At 48.3% G+C, this 18,324-nt stretch overlaps 1 protein-coding gene across 5 annotated transcripts in view; it reads right to left on the bottom strand.

The window, feature by feature from the left end:
• The window catches only part of MEGF6 (multiple EGF like domains 6), a 206,840-nt gene that overhangs the window by 50,305 nt on the left and 138,211 nt on the right, over positions 1 to 18,324 (bottom strand). For all 5 annotated transcript variants that reach the window (XM_079986726.1, XM_079986725.1, XM_079986728.1 and 2 more), the window contains 6 exons: positions 12,554 to 12,679; positions 10,031 to 10,153; positions 7,661 to 7,783; positions 6,675 to 6,812; positions 1,696 to 1,818; positions 32 to 154 (listed from right to left, as the gene is read on the bottom strand). In XM_079986726.1, coding sequence (XP_079842852.1) covers positions 32 to 154; positions 1,696 to 1,818; positions 6,675 to 6,812; positions 7,661 to 7,783; positions 10,031 to 10,153; positions 12,554 to 12,679 — 756 coding nt within the window. The remainder of the gene's footprint in view (positions 1 to 31; positions 155 to 1,695; positions 1,819 to 6,674; positions 6,813 to 7,660; positions 7,784 to 10,030; positions 10,154 to 12,553; positions 12,680 to 18,324) is intronic.

Here is an 18,324-nt window from a genome sequence, read left to right as displayed (position 1 = left end):
AAACGGGTGGAAAGATGAAGAAGTCACTTACAGAGACAGCTCCTTCGGTCTTCATCGAGTTTGTAGCCAATCTGACAGCTGCAGTGGAAGGACCCCACCAGGTTCTGGCAGAGGTGTTCACATCCGCCATTATTTGAAGAGCACTCATCCACATCTTAAAAATTAAAGGAGGCATATATGCATATATATTTTTTTAGTTTTAATTTTGAGCTACAAATCTTCAGAATGTAAGAATCTAGCAACATGGCTGGACTAGGCCAATGGCCCATCTAGTCCAGCATTCTGTGCTCACAATGACCAACCCAATGGGAAGCCCAAAAGCTGGATGGACCCGAGCACAAGAGCCCTGTGGTTTCCAGCAACTGGGATTCAGAAACATAACTGCCTCAGACTATAGAGGCAAAGCACAGCCTTCATGGCTAGTAGCTATCAATAGCCTCCATGAATTTGTCTAACCCTCATTTAAAGCCATCCATTTTGGTGGCCGTCACTGCCTCCTGTGCAAACAAGTTCCATAGTTTTAACTGTGCACCATATGGATTATTTTCTTTTATCCGTCCTGAAACTTTCAATACTCAGCTTCATAGGATGCCCACGAGTTCTTGTGCTATGAGAGAAGGGGAGGAAAACTTTTCTTCATAGCCACTTCCGAGCTGGAGAGGAGGTGGGGTTGTGGGCTTCAGCCCCTGCAAGAGCAGGGAATCCTCGGGCGTGTCATCTCCCTTGCCAGCTAATCGGCTGGCCTGGGAGGCGTGGCCCATGCTGTTTAGGGCCAGCGCGCCTGAGGATTTCCCTCTTTCTCCACTCCAGCGCCCCAGCTGCTTCAGCATCCAGTTTAGCATGGAGGCCCTCTACAGAGATGATGGCGTGCATCTTTCGGATGCTGGAAGTGATATCTGGTTAAACAACATATCTTCAGGGATTAGGGATTGGTTACAGGTTTGAGGGTATTGGCGGCGAGCTATTGCTCGAGTGGCGGTTAGGCATTGTTAAGGGTATTGTTATGCAGATGAGTGGGGGGGGGGAGGAAGCGCCATCACCTTCTCCCATATCAAGGGGTAGTCCGGTAAAGGATTCTGGGGGCGTTGCCCTGTCCGAAGCCTATGGAGGTGTGGGCCTAAGGCACGCCCCTGAGCGGTGACCCCGGGGGAGCTCCTAGTTGATATACATCAGCAGGACTCCCCCTACTGGTGGTTAACCCTTGCTGGTCTTCTAGCAATCAGGCTGAAGCCGGTTAGTCGATAGGACCAATGCCTAAGCCAATACTTCCTGTAATCAATAAAGTTGTGGCCTAATTTTGCCCATTAACCTAAAATACTGGTGTCCTGTGTCTTTATTTCCATGGGGGAGGCGGGAACTCGCCACGCAACCACTTTCTCCATGCGTACATTCTATAAGACTTCTGACATGTCGCCTTGCTCACTCTCCCTTTCCTCTAAGCTGCAAATTCCCAAGCACTGCCACCTTTTGCTCCACCCCCTTGATCATTTGTGTTTCCCCTTCTCTGAACTACAGGTCAATAAGATGAACCAGACTTAAGTAAGACTGGGAAACTGACAGATGCCTCCATCCCTAGATGCACGCTCACACACACACAAAAAGCATGTGGACCTTTGAGCAGGAGCTGAAAACGATTGGAAGGGTGCAACGCCAAACTATTTTTTGAGTCCCACTGAGTGCATAGCATCTCCCTACCATCGCAGCTGCAGCCGTCAGCGTTCAGCCTGTATCCAGCAAAGCAAACGCACTCGTAACCCCCTGGGTAGTTGTAGCAGTCCTGGTGGCAGCAATGAGAATGAGCGCCGCACTCGTCTGTATCTGGTCGAAAGAGAAACGGTTGTCAGCCTGCATCAACCCTGAGAAGGGCAGTGTGAAGGAGGAGCAGGTTTACCTTGCCCTCCCCCTAAGACAGAAACGGGGGAGGCATTGGGCTCTGCTGGCATTTTAATGGGAATCTTCCCAGTTCCTACCTCTCAAACTGAAAGCCAGCTCCCCTGCAGTTCTCTGACCGACGTGTACAAAAATGCATATATTGTGGGGGAAGGGGGCATCTGGCTTAGTAGTGTCTACACTGACTGGCAGTAGCTCTCCAGGGTTTTAGGTTGGGGGGGGCAATCCCAGCCCCATCTGGAGAGGCTGGGGATTGGAGACCTTCTGCATGCAAGACAGATTTTCTCCTGGGGAGCTACAGCACTTCCCAAAATTAGGGAGGGGAAAGTAGGGGGGGAGAGAGAAAGAGGTGCACGTGAGAATCTCTATTTGGACCTCCTCTCCCGGCTACCATTGCCCTGATTACATGTTTAATTGGGGTTTTAAACCCTAATTAAGTTTAGGGCTGTGCATGGCCCACCCCCATTCAGTTCAAGGCCTGGATTGCGCCAGGGCTGGGTTACCCCAGGTCAGATCTGGCCCAATCTAACATGCTGAATCAGGCCTCAAACCAGATTGGCCCAGTATACCTGAAGGAGCATCTCCACCCCCATCATTCAGCCCGGACAATGAGGTCCAGCTCCAAAGGCCTTCTGGCGGTTCCCTCTCTGTGAGAAGTGAGATCACAGGGAACCAGGAAGAGGGCCTTCTCAGTAATGGCACCCGCCCTGTGGAACGCCCTCCCTTCAGATGTCAAGGAAATAGACAGCTATCTGACTTTTAGAAGACATCTGAAGGCAGCCCTGTTTAGGGAAGTTTTGAATGTTTTATGCTTTATCGTGTTTTTAATATTCTGTTGCTAGCCGCCCAGAGTGGCTGGGGAAACTCATTATTATACATAATAAATTATTATTATACAAGTCTGGGGTTGCCCATAGATACTGTCTACCAATTACACTGGCTTGAAATGAAAGTGCAAACAGTATTCCAGGCCCTACTAAACCTTCCTTGCCCATCACACACCCTCAGCACTAAGAAATTTAACAGAATCATCCAGAGTAATTGCCCCTGGACATGGGAAAGTTGAGAAAATCCCTGTGGGGGGCAGGGGGACAGCAACTACAACCTCAATGCAGAAAGGATGCAGGCAAAATTGCACTTAATGGTCCTCTGAAGATCCCCCTGGATGCTCCGGGCACTGACCCAGACAGACCTACGCTCCACACACGCAGCTCAGATGCATCCGGTGCATAAACATTTAAACACAGGCAGAGCCAGTTCCCTATCCAGGAAATGCCTGGCTGGTAAGATCTGCGAAGAGTTTCTGATTAGGTTAATTGCCAGACTGGGACTCAGCACGGCGTGATATAAAATGAAATGCAGACATTTGAGATCATGGCATTCACACACACACACAAACATCTACGCACACGCCTTTGTCCAGCAGGCAACCTACAACTTGACGGAGTTTTTGGCAGCTTGCTTGGAGATGGAGACCTTGTTATTGTCAGTAATTCTTCTAGTGTTGTTGATGGAGGGGAAGGCAAAGGAAGCCAGGTCTCCCAGGGCCTGTGGTATTAGCACCTGCCAAGCACGCAAAAGGTCTCAGGTTTGATCCCTGGCGTTTCCAAGCAGGGCTAGAAAAGTCTCTTCTCTGAAAACATGGAGTCTGTGTTGACAATGCCTAGCTAGATGGCCTGACTCAGTCTAAGAGAGCTTCAGATGTTCATTGGGAGTGAGGGAGCAAAAGTTCAACTGCTGGCACCTCCCATTAAAAGAATCTCAGGAAGTTGGGTTTGGAAAGATCCCTGCCTAAAATCTTGGAGAAGTGTTGGCAGGTAGTATTGGGCCAGATGGACCAGTGGCCAATTTGGCCAACTATAGCCCAGTCTCAAATTTACCATTCTTGGGCAAGGTGATTGAGCGGGTGGTTGCCGAACAACTCCAAGCACGCCTGGAGGATGCAGACCATTTGGATCCCTTCCAATCGGGATTCAGGCCTCACCATGGGACTGAAACTGCCTTGGTCGTGCTGGTTGATGATCTCCAGCGGGCTAGGGACAAAAGTGAGAGCTGTTTCCTACTTCTGCTGGATCTCTCAGCAGCCTTTGATACCATCGACCATAACATCCTTCTGGACCGTCTTGAGGGGCTGGGAGCTGGGGGCACTGTTATACGGTGGTTCCACTTCTTTCTCCTGGGCCGTGTCCAGAAAGTGGTGTTGGGGGATGAGTGTTCAGACCCCTGGGCTCTCACTTGTGGGGTGCCTCAGGGTTCTGTCCTCTCCCCCATGCTTTTTAATATCTTTATGAAGCCACTGGGAGAGATCATCAGGGCGTTTGGGCTGGGTGTTCATCAGTATGCAGATGACACCCAGCTCTACCTCTCCTTTAAATCAGAAGCAGTGAAGGCAGTGAAGGTCCTGTGTGAGTGCCTGGAGGCGGTTGGAGGATGGATGGTGGCTAACAGATTGAGGTTGAATCCTGACAAGACAGAAGTACTGTTTTGGGGGGACAGGGTGTGGGCGGGTGTGGGGGATTCCCTGGTCCTGAATGGGGTAACTGTGCCCCTGAAGGACCAGGTGCGTAGCCTGGGAGTTAGTTTGGACTCACAGTTGTCCATGGAGGCACAGGTTAGTTCTGTGTCCAGGGCAGCTGTCTACCAGCTCCACCTGGTACACAGGCTAAGACCCTACCTGCCCGCGGACTGTCTCACTAGAGTGGTGCATGCTCTGGTTATCTCCCGCTTGGACTACTGCAATGCGCTCTATGTGGGGCTACCTTTGAAGGTGACCCAGAAACTGCAATTAATCCAGAATGCGGCAGCTAGACTGGTGACTGGGAGCGGCCGCTGGGACCACTTAACACCGGTTCTGAGAGATCTGCATTGGCTCCCAGTACATTTCCAAGCACAATTCAAAGTGTTGGTGCTGACCTTTAAAGGCCTAAACGGCCTCGGTCCTGTATACCTAAAGGAGCGTCTCCACCCCCATCGTTCAGCCCGGACACTGAGATCCAGCGCCGAGGGCCTTCTGGCGGTTCCCTCATTGCGAGAAGTAAGGTTACAAGGAACCAGGCAGAGGGCCTTCTCGGTAGTGGCGCCTGCCCTGTGGAATGCCCTCCCAGCAGATGTCAAGGCAATAAACAACTATTTTACTTTTAAAAGACAATTGAAGGCAGACCTCTTTAGGGAGGTATTTAATGTCTAATGCTGTATTGTTTTTAATATTCAGTTGGAAGCTGCCCAGAGTGGCTGGGGTAACCCAGCCAGATGGGCGGGGTATAAATAATAAATTATTATTATTATTATTATTATTATTATTATTATTATTATTATTTGCAATATATGTGCTTCTCACTTGTCTGGATGGATAGAGAAGGGTGAACACGCATGTGTAGAAACTGGCTTCATTAAGGTAACATTTAGATGCATTGCCCCACCTACATTTGCCTCTGGCCATACCTGTCCCTGGCATGTGGCCCTCAGAAGGTTGCAAAGAAGAAAATGTGAACCCTGGGCTGAAAAATGTTCCCTAACCCTACCTTGCAAGCTTCCAGGTATACCAAGGAGGCATTCCCTGGGGTCCTGGTCAGGTGGGGTAGTTCAGGGAGAGACATCCCTGATGGGCCAAAGATCCACCCTGGGTTCCATTGGGCAGGTGACCCGTGCTTTCTCCACATGTGTGTCTTGCTTGCTCAAGGCCATACCCCTAAAATGGAGGGTATCATGCAGGGGTCCACAGTTTATTTGGCTGCCCTTAGCAGCCAGGCCAAAATAACCCATATGGTTGCCTCCATACCCTGGTTGGTTTGTGTGCTCTGGATACCTAGACCAACCAATGGCCAAAGAGCCCTTTCCCAAACAGGAGTACAGGGACCAGAGGCTTGTTGTTGTTTTTTGCAGAAACTTGGGGGAACTGAGTTCCCTTACCACATTATTATTGCTATTGTTGTTATTACTGTTATTACTGTTATTATTATGGTCAGGTGGCGGGGGCGGGGAGGGAGGCTGGAACGGATATACACCCAATGCCTGAGCCAAAACCCCACCTATATCTGCAATCAATAAAGTTGTGGCCATTTCTAATCCTGAACATTGTCTGCTTAATCACATCTTACATTTAGTCACTGCCCGGTGTGTGTTTGTGTGTCACTGTGACTGAGCCCGCAATAAACAAACAACTTTGTGGTGAGTTCCCCCACTGTTTTTTCCAGGAAAAAAGAATTGACAGGGACCACCACACAACTTCTAGAATGATCCCCCAACGTCCTCTGCAACTCAAGGGTTGGGAGGAAGCCTGGGACTCAGCAGTCTTCTGAGAAAGGTGATGTCAGCGAGTGAAAAATGTGGAAGCCTTGAAGTAGGTAACCAGTCATCTTTGTCAATAGCAATGGGGAGCCCCTTAGATGCTTCTCAAGGCAAACCTCCAAACAGCATAGCCAGTGGTCAATGATGATGAGTACTGTAGTCTGACAACATCTGGAGGGTCATAGGTTCCTCATCCATGCTTTAAGTAACAGCACTGCTTACTGCATATGAGAGATGGAGGGGTGTCTCTATTTCGAAGAGGCGTTTCCACCTGAGAGTGAGGGGTGCCTCTTAGGTCAGAGATGGGGAAGCCTGTGGCCCTGCAGATGGTGTTGGATGCCAACTCCCATCAGCTCCAGCCAGCATGGCCACTGGTCAGGGATGATGGAAGCTGTAGGTCAGCAGAGACTGGAAGGCACCAGGTTCCTTGCCTCTCATATGCTCATCATAGTTTTTTTCTTCACTTAACAAATTACCAGCTCAGGTTATTGGATTACCAGTGCAAGTCTTCTTGTCTTCGTCCAGCTGGTATCCTGAGTTGCAGCTGCAGACGGGACCACTGCTGGTGTGGTGGCAAAGGTGAGAACAGCCCCCATTGCTGGTCTCGCAGCTGTTCACAATTTCCATTTCTATACCTAGAAAAGCAAGAAGAGGAGGAGGAGGAGGAGGAGGAAGAGATACACTATTGACTGGTTTCCTACAGAATTATCTATTGACCCATGGCCAAGCGGAAGCAGACATTTGCATGAAATCAACGTTTCAGTAAAAGAGTTTGCACGCATTCAAAATTTAAGAGTTTTTTTTTAAAAAAAGAAGATCTGAAATGTGAATTCCGAAATTCGCAGGCCTACACTGCCCCTTGTTATATCGCTCTTATTGTTATTCTGATTTATTTTATGAATCGCTTCCTATGAAGCATTTTGATTCTTGAAGCAATTCCACAACACAATAAAAACACATATGAAACAACTGGGTATCTAAATACAGGTTTAAACAAGGGTTATTTACCTGGACTAAAATGCAAAGGTGGAAGTCAAAACATGTAGCAAGATAACTTATATCTCTTGTTTTATTAATCACGGTACTGTATATGTTATTTCAGGGATTAACAGAACCCCGAAAGGGATTTGGGGCTTTTTTCCCCAACCGGAACTCACTGGAATTCAGTTCCTGCACCTGTCAGGTGGGCACCATTGCCATTATAAGAGAACAAGGGAGGCGTTCGTGGCAAGTTCTGGCACCTCTTTTTCTAGAAAAAGTGGCACTGGATCTGGAACAAGCTTGTGTGGGCTGTTTGATGTTTAATGTGGGCTGACTATGTGGCCCCACCAAAAGACTCTGTAACTCACCCAAGGAAAGCCTTATCTCAGCATCTTCCGCTCTTGCATTTTCATCAGAGCGAAGACCATGGGGTTGCACTCGATGACCCTTGGGGTCCCTTCCAACTCTATGGTTCTGTGATTCTATGGAGATGAATACTTACGGTAACACCGCTTGCCGTCAGCCCCCAGCTCATAGCCTGGATTGCAAGTGCATTTAAAGGAGCCGCGGGTGTTCAGGCAACCATGCACACACATGGCTATCCCTGCTACGCATTCATCGATATCTGGACGAAAGAAAGCAGAAGCAAGCTATTTTATGCAGACAAGCTATTTAGATCCCCGTACGCCAGCTTGCAGGGGGTGGGACTAGACCAGCCTTTCTCAACCTGTGGGTCCCCAGATGTTGTTGAACTACAACTCCCATCACCCCTAGCTAGCAAGGCCAGAGCTCAGGGATGATGGGAGTTGTAGTCCAACAACATCTGGGGATCCACAGGCTGAGAACCGCTGGACTGGATGAACTTTTGGGCCCCTTCCATCTCCACAGTCCTGTGGTTCCATGAAATTGGAGCAGAACTGCAGAGAATGTGAGCAGAACAGCTGATGGCGAAGACTGCCATCGAACCAGAGAGCTTGAACTTTGAGCAACTCAGGGCAGTCAAAAGAAACTGCTTCTTCACACAGTACATAGTTAAACTATGGAACTAGCTATGGACACCAACTTGGATGGCTTTAAAAGAGGATTAGATAAATTCATGGAGGATAAAGACTATCTGTGGCTACTAGCCATGTTGGATATGCTTTGCCTTCACTGTCAGATGAAGCAATGCTTCTGGATATTCAGAGTGGTCCCATTGAAATTAATGGACCTGAGTTAGCTCATTTGTTCTAATTGCTGTTCTCTATCCAGATCTAAAATCCTGTTGTTCCTAGTGCTGGTGGAAAGTTTGCCCATTGCTACCCTCTCTCTTCCCTTCATGGATCACTGCCTTGTCATGGCAAAGGGGTTTGAATAACTCAGAGAAGCTATGAGCTATGCCGTGCAGGGCCACCCAAGACGGACAGGTCATAGCCGAGAGTTTAGACTAAATGTGACCCCCCTGGAAAAGGAACTGGCAAACCACTCCATGGACATAAAAAAGAAGCTTTGGGAAGAAAGTGAGTTTGCAAGGCATGCTCTGGTTCATGGGGTCACGGAGAATCCAACATGACTAAAACGACTAAACAATAACAACCCTCTCTCTGGCTGCAAAGATCTTCAAGTGCAGAGCATGCTTTACCATCTTGTTTTGGTCGCCACACTCTTAAGTTTTCTAGTGGGCAATGTAGTGTCCTCCAATAGACATTGGACTCCCAACACCTGAAGGGCCCAGCCAGCCTGGCTAATAGTCAAGGTTGAGGGGAGCTGTAGTCCACCCAACAACTTATGAAGGGCCCCACATGGACTCCCCAGCTCTAAATGTAGTTGGACACCAGCTCCCATTAGCCCCAGCCAGCCTGGAGAATGGTCAGGGATGATGGGTGTCGTACAAATTATGGAAATAATTAAATTAAAGGTTGAAATATGTCAGAGAAGGGCTGAGCAAGTAAAGGCTGGAATGTGAAGGCTGTGTTTGCAAGAGAAGCACAGAATGACATGAAAACACAAGCTACTGCTGTAACTGTTAAGGATGAAGGAAGGAAGGAAAGTTAAGATGTTATGCCTCCTGACTGAACCAGTAGAAGATAGCAGAAGTACTGCCATATATGGACAGAACCGCCCCTTTGCTTCTTTTTGTTTATAAATGTATAAATGCTTGTGGTTTTTTTTTTTTTCATATTTGGGGTGCCATCCCTCAACTACTTGCTAGCTGAGGTTGTGTTGCACTGGCTTTGAAACACCTAAATAAACGTCCTGTCTGACTGACAACTGGAGCCTGGATTTTATTGGCTGTCCAGGCTGAACCCACAGGGTGTTGGTTATTCAACCCCAGTATTTCCCCAACAATGGGAGTCATAGTGCAGTTGTACGAGGTTAGTATGGCCCATGTACAAGGATGACGCACAAAGCTGTTATCCAGGAACACCAGGAGGACACCACATCGCCCCCCCCCCCCAATATGTTGCTGAACACCAACTCCAATCATCCCTGACCATTGGGTCAACAGTCCGGGATGATAGGAGTTGTAGTCTACAATCAACAGGGCACCCCATTGGCTACCCCTGTCCCAGGAGTCTCTCTCCCATGCATGGAGCATATTGGACAAGCATAGAATTGGTGGCTGAGGGTTTTTTGGTTGCTGTCCCCCCACCCCCATGAACACTAGAAAGATCTGTATTAATTGCAAGAAGTAAATGGGATTTTTGTTTTTGCAAGCACTTATCTTCTAGGGCAGCTGAAGGCTCATTTATCATCCTCCCAGACCAGACGGAGCAACTAATTATAGCATCTATGGAGATTAGCAAGGCATTTTGCATGGGGGGAACAGGAGGGAAGAGAAAAAGGACAGCTCTGCAAAACTTGTGCAAGAGCCTCCTGAGACACCCCGTACCTTCGCAAGCTTTGTTGTCAGCTGCCAGCCTGTATCCAGGGTGGCACTCGCAATGTGCCACCCCACGCCGGCTCTGACACCGGTGCATGCAGCCTCCATTCCTGTCAGCACATGGGTTTCTCACTGGGAAGAGAAGGGAGGCAGCGAGTCAGTTGGAAATGGTCCAAAAGGAAGCAGTCCAAGGCAGAGACTCCCCCTGGACAGCCACTGCCAGTCAATGCAGTCAATACTGAGCTGGATGGAGTCTATTCTCAATAAATAGGTCATCTGCAGAAACCCACAGGCTGTTGCCCAAAATAGTTCTGCTTATGAGAGAGGAACAGTGGGGTGCAACTGCTTTGGATGGAGGCTTCCTCGCATCTTGTGCAGAAGAGAAGTTACGCCGTGCGGGTTCTTAGAACGGCCAAACACCCTTTCCAAAGAACACTGGCAATGGGTTATCCTGCATGCAGTTGTTCAGGAACAGAAGCCAGGGGCCAAGTCCTTTCAAGTACATTTTGAAGAGGGATCAGCCAGCACTCACATGCCAGAAGAGCTGCAGCTCCAGCTTTCCACCAGTGAGCTCCTGTTCTAGGTTAATCTGCACACCAGCATCCTCCCCTTTCTGTCTCTTATCTGAGTCCTTCCAGCTGAGATTATCCAGCTGGTTCTCTCACCATCGTTGGCTTTCTCCCCTCCTCTGCTGGAACCAGAGATGACTAAGGGGGAGGGGCAGGGAAGGGGGGGGGAGCGCTTCCTCAGAGATAATTCTGTCTCTTCCCTGGTATGGGAGACTCCTGAGCTTGATTCTATTTCATTTCGCTCCGCTTCCCTCCCTTCTCCTCTTCCTCCAAAGACAAAGCAATCCCTCAAAAGGTGTCTGAAAGAACATCATTACACACTCCCTTCTTAACACAAACTAGCCGTGCAATCAGGGCAGTGCCGGATTTACGTATAGGCAAAAGTGAAGCCTGCTAAACAAGCTATAGCTTAGGGCCCCACTCTCTTGGTGGCCCCCCAAAAAATTAAAGGGGGAAAAAGCTTAATAATTATTTCACTATCAATATACTACTTCTTAATTGTATTTCAGTTCAACAATTACTTTGATAAAAATACATATTTTGTTACATGCAAATGGCTTTAGATACCTATTAGGTCCATAAATTACTATATAACATATATTCAACACAAAAAACAGTGGCAATTTGTTGTTGACAAAGGACAGCTGGACATATAAAGGCCCCCATTACCTTCAGTAGCTTAGGGCCTCATCAAACATAAATCCGGCCCTGAATCAGGGAACCTCAGTCCAGGCCAGCCTTTCTCAACCCGTGAGACCCCAGATGTTGTTGAACTACAACTCCCATCACCCCTAGCTAGCAGGGCCAGAGCTCAGGGATGATGGGAGTTGTAGTCCAACAACATCTGGGGACCCACAGGTTGAGAACCGCTGGTCCAGGTGATCATTATGAATGAGCAACCATTTCCCGACCAGTTGATCTCACTTGGAACACCTGTGCAAGCCCAGGGGGTGGCACACCTAACGGCACTCACAACTGTCTCCTGTTTTCATCAGGACCACCCCAGGGTTTCAGGCAGCCCCTGCCCTACCTGGTGTTGCTGGAGCTTGGACGCGGGGCTGACTGTGTGCAAAGTGGGTGCTGTATCATGGTGCGACTGAACCCAACCCTATCAGAAGATGCTGGTTATTGAACCTAGGACCTTCTGTATGCAAATCAGAAGCTCTTACCACTGAGCTACTGCCAGGGATGGGTGAATCTGCTGCCAGTTTGGGTTGCTCTCAATTTCTCTTCTCCCCCCCACCCCCCACTGTAATTGTGTGAAATTAATCACCAAATGTGAAAGCGCACACCAACTTAATTCCAAACAATTCATCCCCTTTTAAAAAACTGAATTAAAATATAGATACTGGTGACTGCATTTCCACTGTACAAATTTGACCCTGACAATAATATTTTTTTAGGGTGGTGGTGGTGGAATTCCTTATATTTATTAAATATACACAATTCCATGCAAGTATTCTGCAGACCTGTCTCTCATCCTAGAGACAATATATAGCCCTCGGGAGCATTTCGGAAGAGGGCAGTAGCCCAGTGGCTAGAGCACCTGCTTTGCAAGCAGAAGGTCCTAGGTTCCATCATTGGTATCTCCAGGTACGGCTGGGAATGTCCCCTGCTGGAAACCTTGAACAGTCCCTGCATGCAAGTAGAGACACTGTTGTGCTACATGGACTAGTGTTCTGATCCATATAAGACATGTTCCTTTGTTCTTATTAAACCAGGTCTTCATTTATAATCATGAGGACTATGAACTTACTAGGGGAAGATCCATAGCTCAGTGGCAGAGCAGAAGGTCAAAGGTTCAAACCTTGGCATCTCCTGATAGAGCTGCAAATGTCTCTTGTCAAAAATGCTGCGTGAACAGTATGGAACTAGATGGACCAAGGGTTCAGGACTTAGTATAAGACAGGCCTGTCATGTTCCTCTGCTTGATCCGAGCCCTCAAAGGGCAGGGGAGACTCACCAATGCAATGTTTCCCATCCTCCTTCAGCTGGTAATTTGGCCGGCATTGGCACTGATGCTGTGAGAGGGTGAGCTGCACACAGTCATGTTCACATCCACCGTTGTTGATAGCACAGGTGTTTATGGCTGGGAAATGAAAGAACAGTGGCATGATTAGGTCAAACTGCAACAGATGAGCGATTGGCCTGATCCAGAGGGCCTTTCTTACATTCTCAGTAATGTGACTGCAGTCATGAATCAACTTCACATAGAAATCTTGAACCAATTGCACAGTAAAATGATAATGACCAACAACATGCAAAACAAATAACAATTCCACACATACAGAGAATTAAAGACAATTCCACTTTTCAACTTTAATACAGATACCGACTGCTTGTTGAAAATGACCGCTCCCCACTTAAAACGGGGGGCGCCCTTTGCGGGGACGCGTGCAGCCCTGGATCTGGAGTGGCCCCATCAGCATAGGCTTTGCCTTCCCTCAGGTGGGATACCTGGAGGTCCCCGCCTACCCCAGTGAGTTGTCCAATCCCACCTGGGGGAAGCGTTGCCAGGGAAACCAGGCCAGGTAGGGGGAGGGATTACCTGCCCACACAATAGAGGGTGGATCTTAATTGTTAATCCTCACTTGGCTCCAGAGCTTCTCCCACCCTACCCACCCTCAGTTAATGCTTTCTTTTGCAGGTTATCTTTTCTTCATAGGTTTTGCAGGTTAACCTTTCTCCACAGGTATGCGGGCGCTGCTACGATAAGGTCGCTGTTAAAGGGCCGGAAAGGAATTTCCCTGCATTGGCAGGTTTCGCCTTTCCCGTAGCAAAACGTCACAACTTTGGCGGTATCAGGCCTTGGGCGGAATCCTTTAGTCCATCTTCCTCTTTGCGGCGGCGATACCAGGGTTCCCCGTTAAAGGGGTTTTTGAAGGGAGGCTTTGGCTGTACGCCGAAAGGTCGTCATTGCTCTCCCCTGCGGCGGCGTAACGGGGGCGGCTATCTCTGCTTGAACATATGTTCTCCAGAGCCGGCCCATCCCCCACACACACACTGGATAACCCTGATGCTCCCTAGGTCCCCGGCTGGGGACTAGGGAGGGAGAACGCCCAATGCCTGAGCCAAGGTCTACCCACATTTGAAATTTAATAAAGTTGTGGCCAATTTAATCCCATAGCACGTTGTCTAGAGTCGTTATTCCACATGACGGGGGGGACCACTCGGGATCTGGGGACTCCGCCTGTCCACGCAAATGGCTTGCTGAAAAAGGAAGGCGTTCAATAGGTGTTGAAAAGACAACAAAGACAGTGCCCACCTAATATCTAATGCTGATTTAAGGACTCCAACCCCCATCAGTCCCAGCCAGCATAGTCAGTCATCAGGGAGGATGGGAGTTGTAGCCCAAGAACATCTGGAGGGCCAAAGGCTCCTTCCCGGTGCTTCAATGGGAGGGAGTTGCTGACACACTAAAAGCCAATTCTGGAACAAAGCTTCTGATAAGACAGTATCTGCAGGAAGCCCTCGTCTGAACAGTTCAGTGATCAACTGAGTATATAATGGGGGACATGATTTTATTTTAGGCATCCTGGTTACAAGCATCCTGAGCTTGGAACACCAGAGCCAACACATTGTTGGTTAATTGGGAGCCAATCAAATTCTTTCAGCAGCAGTGCAAAGCTGCTGCATTTTGCACTAGCTACGTGATGTGTGAACAGATGCTTTCTTCAGTCATGTTCTTGTCTACAGCTCATAGCTAGCAAAGAGGAAACTTAACCCAGAGCCCTAGTTTCAGTGATGATACTCCAAGCCAAACTTTGGCTGAACTCAGTGCGGCACTGAAAAAGGACTGGGATGGAGCAAAGCAGTTGCAAGGTCCTCTCTGGGAGTCCACACATTCACAAAGTCCAAGGAAGGCAGAGTTGGGGCAGTCCCTTTTCAGACCAAAGGGCCCCATTATCTCCTGGGCAGCCTTCTGAGGGCCACATGGCAGCAGTGGGTGGATCCAAAGGCAAAAGTGTGCAGAGCAACACCTTTGTACAGACAACTATTTTCTGAACACAACCCTCTCCATCCAGGCAAGCAAGAAGCATGATCTGCTTTGCAGGACACACTGCAGTCAGGCACAAACATCTGAGGGGCAAAGCAAAGCTGGTGAAGGGAGTGGGCTGGGGAGAAATTAACAGGCCACACAGAATTGCCCGAAGGGCTTTGCTTGACCCCTAGTCCTAAGGTTCCCCAGCCGAGGTAAGCCACAGTTTTGGACTTGCCATTTGTGAACCAGACCAGTGTGTCACTGAGCAATGAGCAGAACACTCCATGTATGGGACTCGTCTGTAGAAAAATGTGCTGATGATATAAAACAGGCCATTCTTTTTGGATCTGCTATCTTGTTTCATTTTTAAAAGAATGAAAGGAGGGATGTTCTCCTTGGATCGAAATTTCAGCCACACGGTTTCAGTGACATAATCCAAGGCTGCAAACTGGGGGTGGTTCAAGGGACGGAATCCAATTGACAATTTTGTCTGCAGGTGGCAAACCCTCTGCCCCACGCTGCCACCTGCCCGGCAGGTGCTGAGGTTGAAGGACAAGTTTTGATGAGGGTTTGTTTAAGGAAGGAAACGGCCAACATGGGGTGTTGATGGCAGGAGGGGCGGCTCCAAGTGCCCCCAGTGGTTCAGACCAAACCAGAAAGAGAGCAAACAGTCAATGGCAATTGAAGCTGCATTCAAATAACTTTCGGTGAGACAAGAAGGATGTGGGAAGCTCGTTTTCTGGCTGCACGCCATGCAGTAAACAAACAAAGAAAGAAACATTTTATGCAACCAGTCATGCTTCAAAACACCCCAAAGGTACACGCAAAAATCTGCCTTGCTTTTCTGGACTTTCAAAGACTTGTTTCACATATGGAACTTGAGAAGCTACTTTGTACAGAGTTCAGAACTTTAGTCCATTTACACGCGGGGGTCAAATGCAGCCCCCTAGCCCTCTCCTTCTGGCCTTAGGCACTCTCCCAAGCCATGCCCCCTTACTCAGGCCACATCCCTACCTGACCCTGCTTTGCATCCTCCTTGAATGTTTTTGCCAGGCTGGATCACGCCTTTTGCTTCTCTGGGTGGAGGACAGAGAGTGGTGTGTAGCCAACTGTACAATGGTAAAATTTGCATTTGTTGCTCCACCCACTTTTGCCTCTGGCCCCGCCCATGTCCAGAATATGTTCCCCAGAAAGGAATGTAGCTCCTGGGTTTTCCCCAACTCCAATTTATGCTGACTGGAAGGGGGAGGGTCTCTACACTATCTTTCCCAGCTCTTCCTTCCTGGGTGCCCGGGCTGGAATCAGATGCAGGTCAGTATGAAGAAGCAGTCAGTTGTCAGTAAAGTTAACTCTTTATTCAAGGAAACAGCATGCAACTCAGCCACACTTCTGAGTAGGTCTTGCCCCTGTGGAACTGGCCCTGCCTTCCACCCCTTCTAAGGTGCCTTCTCTCCTAGCTGTTTCCCAAGCAGTCTCAAACTGCATCTGCCCGCCTCTGACCTCTGTTCTGCTCTCCTCATTATTCTGTGTGTTCTTGCAGACCAGGGTGGAGGGGAGCTTCTCGCAGCACAAGAGGGAGACTCCCAGGATCCTTCAGCAGTATCTTAACCCCCTCCTCTGTTGCAGCCTCGGAGTCTGAACTGCTCCCTGTCACAGGTTCCTCCTGATCATTAAACCCTGTTGTCTCTTCTGTATCCATCACCTCTGTCCAATCTTCCCTCTCTGACGTCTCCTCAGTGTCCCACCACCAATCCCCTGGCTCCGAGCCTTCATCCTCTGGGATTACCCATGGGATTACCCCCCTCCTCTTCACCCAGCGGCTTCCACTGCATTAGGTGGGCTCCTCACATGGCCTCCTCAGTGGGCCAAGCCCAGTGGTACAGTCCAGGAAAGGCTTTGCCACTTGACTTTAGTGAATGTGTACATTAGCCTTTAAATTCTCTGGAGACATTTATATTTCATGGCCCACAGCCTGCTTCTTCACGCAAGAGACTGGCTGACAATATTATCTTAGAAAGGAAACCCTTCAGTGGGTTTCCATAAACAACTTCTGGCAAGCGACAATTATTTGGAAGGCAGTTATCTCGAACCCTCTGGGAGACATCTCCTGCCTCCCTCCCCACAAATAAAAGAGAGGTGCTTTTGGAGAAGGTAATGCCACGTCTCTTGAGTCGGAGGTGGGGAACTTTTTACAACCCAAGGGCCACATTCCCTTCCAGGCAACATTTCAGGGGCCACATGCCAGTAGTGGGCGGGGCCAGAGGCAGAAGTGGATGGAGCAACAAATGTGGATTTTGCATTTTAACAGCAGGCTAGTTTTATTCAAAGGTCTGTATAGTTAAAGCTATGGTTTTCCCAGTAGTGATGTATGGAAGTGAGAGCTGGACCATAAAGAAGGCTGATCGCCAAAGAATTGATGCTTTTGAATTATGGTGTTGGAGGAGACTCTTGAGAGTCCCATGGACTGCAAGAAGATCAAACCTCTCCGACATAAGGGAAGGGAATAAGGGCAAAATCCTGCTTCTGCTACGGCATTCCACCATAGTTAATTGGTAGAGCCTCTGCTTTGTGTAGAGAAGGTCCTTGGTTCAACCACTGGCATCTCTGTGACGGACTGGGAGAGACCCCTGGAGAGCTGCTGCCAGCCAGGGTAGACACTACTAATCCAGATGGAGTCAGTGGTTTGACTTGGTATATACAAGGCAGCTTCCCATGTTGCAGTGTCGTAAGAGCCATACCTCCATGGCAGAACATCTACTTTGCATGGGGAAAGTCCAGGTTCTCTCCTCAGCATCTCTAGGTAGGGCTACGAGAGCCTCCTGCCTGAAACCCTGGAGAGCTGCTGCCAGTCAGTGTAGGCAGTTCTGGTCCAGATGGGCCTATGGTGCGATTTAGCGAAAAGCAGTTAATGTTCCTGTGGGAGGTTGGGTGATGGCATGATCTCTCTATATGGATACTGTCCTTTCAGAGCTGTTTGGGGAGGACTGTGTTGCTTTGAGCTATATGCTCAATGGGCCATCCCATTATCCCAGCATTCCTTTTGAACAAGAAACATCCAGTTTTGTAAGCTTAGCTTTCATATGTGTGCTTGCTTGCTTGTGTGTTGGTATAACAGCCTGTTTAATTCTGAAATACAAAAACAAGTCCTCTTTAATAGCAAGAACTGGTTTAAGTTTTATACGGTTTCATACCGGGAGAGATTATTTTAGATTTAAGATGATCGCTTATTAAACCTTTCTAGTCTTGTTTTTCTCCCAGGCGGGCAAAAGTGAAGCCTGCTTTTGCCATCATATATATTTTTTTTAAAAAAAGGAAGGAAAGAGAGAACCTCAACAGCATTCTTTATGAAAGCTTTGAATGTTTTTATTAGCTTTGTTTAAATATATGTGATTTGATTTGATTTTTTTTTTAATAGCTACCACCAGGCTCTGCAATATCCAGCTCCTCATTGCCTCAGTCCAAGATGATTGTGCATGTGTGTGTTTTTGTTTTCGTTGCAAAAGAACCGTAAACCACTTTTCCAGCTCCTGTTCCAACAGCCCTTATGCATTGCTCAACAAACATTTTGACCCGACTCAGTGGCTTTGGGTCCCCAAATGGGTTGCCTGGTTAATCAGGGGCTTGTGTGTCTATGCCTGAATGCAAAAGACCAATTCAAATTGTTCTCTGTATCAGGAAAGGTCACACATTACTATTTCGGGCCGTGTTTTGTTTTTTTTGCTGGGGGAATCGTTTACAGTAAAATTAGGACA

Source organism: Podarcis cretensis (genome assembly GCF_951804945.1).
Source record: "Podarcis cretensis genome assembly, chromosome: 8".
Lineage (NCBI taxonomy): Eukaryota > Metazoa > Chordata > Lepidosauria > Squamata > Lacertidae > Podarcis > Podarcis cretensis.
The sequence above is the reverse complement of the archived record's forward strand: the minus strand, read 5'-3'. Positions and strand labels throughout refer to the sequence as shown.